General features: G+C 36.8%; 1 protein-coding gene across 1 annotated transcript; it reads right to left on the bottom strand.

Moving 5' to 3' along the window:
- Positions 1 to 900: 900 nt before the first annotated feature.
- Positions 901 to 2,697, bottom strand: LOC143570025 (ferric reduction oxidase 6-like). Its single transcript, XM_077055789.1, has 4 exons — positions 2,688 to 2,697; positions 2,198 to 2,474; positions 1,689 to 1,944; positions 901 to 1,332 (listed from the first exon to the last, which is right to left on the bottom strand). The coding sequence occupies exons 1-4, from the start codon at positions 2,695 to 2,697 to the stop codon at positions 901 to 903; spliced, it is 975 nt and encodes a 324-aa protein (XP_076911904.1).
- Between the last annotated feature and the right edge of the window lie 4,850 nt (positions 2,698 to 7,547).

Here is a 7,547-nt window from a genome sequence, read left to right on the forward strand (position 1 = left end):
AAATATGATAGTGAACCATATATAAATAGTGAATGAACCCATACCCAAAATGGAACTTTAGTCTGGTGGTAAAAGCCTCAACTTCTTAATGTGAAAACTCTGGATGTTTTATGATTTTTATTCATCATTTTCTTCTTATTTATTAGTTTCTTTTCTTTTATTACCCTTCTGTCCGTCTTTCAGGTTAAATAGTGTATCCATGCATTTCCTCTTCTATTATTTTTGTGGATGATATTAGATAAAAAAAACAATGTTTTACCATCATTCATTTAAATAGGATTTAATTATTTGTTGAATGATATAAGTTGCCATATCAAGTGACTGTATTTTTTTTCTCTTTATAAGTTGCTATATCAAGTAACGACACCATAATGATACAATAAGATATGATGACTTAATTTACGCTGCAACGTGCGGGTTAATTTTGCTAGATTCTTGAAATTAGAATTAGAATGAGTGAATGATTATGTTGAAATTAGTTACTTGAATTAGACTGATAGTAAATTTGAAAAATCCATCGTATTTTTATTAAGTATTTTTCAATTTCTAAAGGCGATGTTTGTTTTTTGTAATTGTATCGTATTGTTATTATGATAAACCTTTGCCGAAACGACCCGAAGCATTGAACCGCCCATAACTGAATAGTGAACCCACCGGAAAAAATTTATCCGTCACTAATTAACATTCTTTTTTTATTTAATATGACTTTGTATTATATTGAATGTTGACAGATGAAATTTTGTTATGATAAAGATATTACATTTTATTTACCTAACCGAATTACCGACCTGGCCCATCCTAGCCCGAAAACATTGAAGCTTGAAAAATCAAGCACCAAAAAACACAAACCCATAGGAAAATTTTCATAGTTCCCTGCCATTGATTGCATAGTTATATGTTTCAGATAAGTACTTTGAAGTTTGGTCTTTGACCATACTTTATGACATTGATAAAATCGTCCTTTGATGGGTTCTTATCAACATTAGATTCATCATGCTTCAAGCCGCTGATTTTATTTTCATCATCCACAGTCTTCCCAGTTTTTACATCCCAAAAATGCCATAAACCAATCACAAAACCTCCAAAGAGAACAATACTTGCGGCCATGCATACCATAAATAGAATACCTTTGTACCACCATTGTGTCACGTTGTAAGGATTGATGTAAAACACGTTTAACAATGCGTATAAAACCACCAAACCGATTGTAGATAGTACCATATAAGAGCCAGCCCATATGATATTTCCTGTTCCAACCAAACTAGACATGCCGCCTCGAGTGGGAGCAGGAAAGACCGATGAGCTCACATACTTTAGTATGTCTCCCTCTTCCTGGTAAAACATGCATGTTAGAAATCTGGATGAATTTTTTTATTTGGTTCAAATTTTAATTCGGGTTAAATCAGGATACTTGCATGTTTAATCAGTTTCTACTTGGGTTACCATCTTTGTTTTCAGCCTACAAACCCTTGAATTTTAAACAAAAAAGTTTAATTTAAGGTAATTGGGTTACCTTGTGTAGAACCTGACATGTGAGCACCTATGACGTGTTGATCTTTTAAGACAAAGTTGCATGTTTTTCAAACAACTGAGTTACCCGAAGTAATGTTGAACCAAAGTTGGTTACTAGAATTGAACCTTAACTCATAGAAGAAATGGTAAACGCAAGTGTTAAATAAGACCCGTACCAACGGAGGCTCTGATTCTCGAGTGACATAAGTTTGAATCTCAAGATTTAGTATGTTGTAGAAATAGGGGCATAATGAGTTCATGTCAAGTGAATGAAGAAGTGGAAGCTCGTCGGAGTTTTTGATAGCCCAAACTATTAATATATTTCTAGGCATGCATGGTTTTGAATCCCTGATACGATGTAGAATGTCACTTAAGATAGCCAAGAATGGTGAAATCCCAATGCCACCAGCAACTAGAATGAGGTTTTCATACCTAAACACATAAAGAATAGTTACTAACCAATAGAATTATCAAGTAATTAAAACCCTAAGCCTATGTTTTTAAATGTTATAATCAAATAAGAGACCCTTAATTCAAGGTATTCCTATTTGATTATTAACTTAGGGCATATAACATAGACCCTACAATGTTATTTTGTAAGTACAATTTTTAAGATAGAATTAAGCTAAAAGTAAATTGTGTTTGCGTGTAAGTTCTCATATAATATAATTGTGAAATGACGAACGTCAAATGGTACGGTGACTCATGCCCATAAGGCCCCTCGATAGATGCCTTCAGGGACAAATTTGGTTGTAAGAGACCTTGTGATTCGTCTTTCTCCCCTGGAACACTTGAGATACGTTCCCTTAGTTTCTCGGTCCAATCTCCAAGGACTTTAATGAGAATAGCAAGATGGTGTTTGCCATCTAGAGGACTAGATGAAACACTGAACGGATGCCATTGCAACCATGATAATTCTCGAATTTGAATAAAGACCCACCCTAGGGCATTGTATTGCAAACCTGCATTTGGAAATAGAAATATGAAAATTAAATAAATATAAAAGTTAGCGATTAAGGGTAGGTGTATGTTATATCTTTGTAATCAAATAGTAACCAGGTCTCTTATTGGATGAGGAAAATTGAATTTTAATAATCCAAACTATTAGCTATTAGCCAGTAATAATCCCAACTAGCCATATGACTCGTGCTAATTCTAATTTTCAACTTTGTTACCAATAACCATCTCAATCTAACAAATAGTTAACTCATTTAGGTTTTGATGATCTGGCATGCAATGATTTTTGTTTTTCACTTTTTCTGGGTCCTGCTAGGGACACCGCCCCAGCACCACCCTAGGCGCCGCGTATAGGCCTATACGCGGCGTTTTAGGGTACGATTTGACGTCATAGCCTGGCCTATCATAGGGTTGTCGGATCGTACGGGCTATTCGCCGCGTATAGCCCTATACGCGGCGCCTAGGATGTTGTATATTTTTGAAGCCCGGCTCCCTCCCCTCCCTCTCTACCATTTCTTTTTTCCTTTATTTTTTTTCTTAACCCTCACCCTCTTCATTCAACCAACACCAACAACCATATACGTTTCTGGAGTCGGACGAGGAGATGCCGGATGGCGCTAACGGTCAGTCGGAGTTAAACCAGGTTTCGTTTTATCTTTATTTTTTACATGTTAGGACATAGTTGTAGATGTTAGGACAGAGATTTGGTGAATGGTTTACTTTAAAAATGTCTAGGCACCGACCGTTTGACGGTAACCCTAGTTCGCCGGGCCTCCTAAACTTAAAATAGATTTCCCGTATTTTTACAGTTAGCGCTAAAATGTTTATTATATTATTACTATTAAAATATTAATATTATTATTAAGATATTGTTGTTATGAAAATTTTATTGTTAGTAAAATAAAATACTATTATTGTATTTATTAAAATAGTATTATTATTATTAAAATAATAATATTTAAATACTATTTAAATATAAATTATTATATTTTTATTATTATTAAAATATTATTAAAATAATTATAGTAAAATACTATTAAAATATTAATTATTATATTATTATTATTTTTATTCTAAACATATAATTATTAGTATTAAAGCATTTAGTTTCGGATTATTATTAGTACTAAAATATTATTATTATTAGGTACCTGATGTACGTCAGAGAGTCAGATGTCGGGGTTAGGTGGCGACGCAAGACTTTCGGAGATACGTTTGTATAGTGTATTGTATAATATAATATAATATAATATAATATAATATAATAATATTATTATATTATATTATGTTATATTGTATTATGTTATATTTATGTTAGTGAGTTTTTCCAGAAAAGCCCACCAGTGTTGTCTTATTATGGTTTTTTTTCCTTTTTTTTATTTCTTTTCTTTTCTTTTGTTATTATTAATGTTATTTATGACTATTATTAATATTAATAATATTTAATTATCAATAACATATTATTATTGGAAATTCGATAAAGGGCGTTTAGTAGCAGGACTTATTTGGGAAAATTGACAGTGCGAAACGAACTTTTAAATTATTTGTTGCTTTCGTTATGTGCATCTTCAATCAGTTACAGTGGCTTACTTGGGAAAATTGGCATTTCCAAACGAACTTTCAATTTCTTGGCTGCTTTCGTTATCGACATCTCAAATCTGGCTCTTCGATTTCTTCGAACTCCAACGATCTTGACCGCCGGTCACCACTGACAGCCGTAGTTGTGTTCACTCGAACACATATCAGTCATCACTAAGCTTAAGCTTAGGCTTGTTATTAGTTTATTTTTAGTTGGGGGTATTCTAAGTTGTTCATGTTGCGTATATTAAAGAATTATCGGCTTTTATATATACGTATATATATAATGGATGTGCGGTATAAGAATTCATTGCGTCGAGATAACCAGCACCAGATCAAGACGCTAGTTTGATGAGTTTGAATCTCTCGGATCCGCGGTATCCGCTAACGGCAGAGAGAACGGGAGCCCCTACTTTGGACATATAGGTGGAAATTCGGTCATTGGTCCAACATAACAAGCACCAGATTGAGATATTAGTTCGCACTTAGCTGAACCGGTTGACACGTATGCAGACGTGGGTTTAGGTTCGGTGCTGACCCGGATATTAACACGTATGTTTACAGCATTCGTTGACACGTTTGCATAATACACAATGAAAGCACAAACTCAAACAACAATCCATACAATAGCAATTGTCTTTGTTATTTTTCTCTTCTTCTTGTTTGACTGGTCGTTGAAGAGAATTGCTATTGTATGGATTGTTGTTTGAGTTTGTGCTTTCATTGTGTATTATGCAAACCTGTTAATATCAGCGCCAGCACGGAGCCTAAATCCACGTCATCATACGTGTCAACCGGTTCAGGTAGGTCCCGGCTAATACCTCAGTCTGGTGCTCGTTGAGCTGGAGCAATGACCGAATTTCCACTTATCTGTCCAAAATATGGGCTCACGTTCTCGCTGCCGTTAACGTATACCGCGGATCCGAGAGATTGAAACTCATCAAACTAGCGTCTCGATCTGGTGCTGGTTATCTCGACGCAATGAATTCTTATAACGCACATCTACTATATATGTATACGTATATATAAGCCGATAATTCTTTAATATACGCAACATGACCAACTTAGAATACCCATAACTAAAAATAAAACTAATAACAAGCCTAAGCTTAAGCTTAATGACGACTGATATGTGTTTGAGTGAACACAACTACGGTTGTCGGTGGTGGCCGAAGGTCAAGAGCGTTGGAGTTTGAAGATATCGAAGAGGCGGATTTAAGGTGCCGATACCGAGAGCATCCAAGAAAGGGTTCGTTTGGTACTATCAGTTTTTCCCAAGGTAATCACCGTAACTGATTTAAGATGTCCATAACGATAGCAGCCAATAAATTGAAGAGTCATTTTGCAATGTCAATTTTCCCATATAAGGCCTGCTACCGAACACGCTTTGCCGAATTGTGAATAATAATATATTATTCATAATTAAAATAATATTAATAATAATTATTATAAATAACAAAAAAAAGAAAAGAAAAAAAGAAAAAAAAACATAACAAGACAAGCAGGTGGGTTTTTCTAGAAAAGCTCCTCTATCGGCCGCGTATAGACCTATCCGCGGCGTCTTTTTATGACTAAGACGCCACGTATAGACCTATACGTGGCGTCTTAGTTGGATTACAACCTGCCCTGCAAAGGCTGGGCTAGGTTGTCAACTCGTACCTTAGACGCCACGTATAGGTCTATACGTGGCGTCTTGATGTTGCTGAATTATTGGAGGTCGGCTCCCCTCCTTTCCCTCCTTTCCTTTCTTTATAATAAATGTTGTTGTTGGACTATGTTTCACCGTTCAACGAAAAACAATAAAACATTTGTACTATATATACCTAGAATGTCTTGGTTTAACCATTTATTTCCAGAGGAGGACCCGGGTTACGCTGCTAACGATCAGCCTGGCACGTCGTGGTTACCCGACTTGAACCAGGTTTCGTTATATATTTATTTAGTATGAATTTGGTAGTTTTTTTTACTAACACATGCTACATTACGTTTTGTTAGGAGTATGTCGGGTATGATACCCAGCCCGAATAGTTTTATGGTAACACTGGCTCGCCGGGCTTGCCAAACTTGAACCAGGTTTTGTTATACAGTCTTTTTATAAATATACGGTTATCTTATTATTATTTTAATATTCTTATTTATTATTAAAATATTATATTTTATATTATTATAGGTATTATTATTATTTTTATTAATTATTACCACTAGCACTGTTGTTTGAATTTCTAATTTATGTATGGTAGGAGTACTTCGTGTCGGATTACGGTAGACAGCTTTCGTACCCGTCATCTGTCGCCTGGTCGGATTACGGAGGTCAGGCTACGTCATCGCACCAGCCACCAGTAGCAAATGATCCGTTTTATGGAATCGAGTCTTCATCGCACCACAGGCGAAGTGATTATGCCGGGCCAAACCCAAATAACGAAGATGGGTACGATGACGACTACATACGCGATGTGAAGGTTTCATATAAAACAGATGCTGTAAGACACCGTGTGTTTTGTTTAAGTTAATATTATTTGTTTGTATGTTATTTAATAAACGGCTTAAGAATTAGCATAAAACTGTTTCAGATTTTTGAGATCCGCGAGGAGCTAGAGAAATGGGTAAAAGTTAGAGGACGAGAGCATGGGTTTGTTGTTGTGGTCCAGCGGTCAAGGAAAAACGCCGTGGACCTTTCATGCAATCGTGGAGGCGAACCCAAAATAAAGGCGACGGTGAGACGTACCGGCAGCATCAAAAAATGTTGTCCGTTTAAGATCCTGGGCAGGTACGACTCGAGGGGCGCATGTTGGAAGGTTCAAGTGGTAAACGAGACTCACAACCACGATCCCGTTGAATTCGAGGAGGGGTGTGCGTCTTTTAGAAAAATGAACACCGACCAGCTGGATATGGTTGAGAGTTTACACAGGGCCGGCGTGAAGCCGCAAGAAATCGAAGCAGCCCTCCGCGAAAAGTTTCCCGGTGTGCAACCTGAATTAAAAGATATATACAACCACACCGCCAAGATTAGGAGGGATGGGCTACTAGGCGACACCCCTATGAAGGTAGTTCAAAACACTTGTAGTTTTAATGTGTACTTGTCGTGCTTGTAATACTTAGCAAAGTTTTGTTTCATCCAATGCAGGCGATGGAAAACTTTCTCGCAGGCAACGGTTTCACGTTCTATACCCGGGAGAGTGATACCGACGACAGGATGGAGGAAATTTTCTTCTGTCATAGTAAGTCGCATAAGATGTGGTGTGCGTTCCTCGAGGTGCTGATGGTTGACACGACGTACAACACCAACATGTACGACTGGGCGTTGGTTCAGCTTATCGGTGTGACCTCGACATCACAATCGTTTTGTATCGCCGCCGCGTTTGTGATCAGGGAACGATAGAGGAACTTCGGCTGGGCTCTGGAGAAACTTAAACAAATGCTCTATGACTGCATGGAGACAATCGTGATCCTGACTGATGCGGACCAGGTCCTCATGAACGCATGCGACGCGGTTTTCCCTA

This window comes from Bidens hawaiensis, unplaced genomic scaffold, assembly GCF_021521415.1.
Source record: "Bidens hawaiensis isolate Kalapana, Puna unplaced genomic scaffold, B.hawaiensis_p1.1 tig00024817_1, whole genome shotgun sequence".
NCBI classification, from domain to species: domain Eukaryota; kingdom Viridiplantae; phylum Streptophyta; class Magnoliopsida; order Asterales; family Asteraceae; genus Bidens; species Bidens hawaiensis.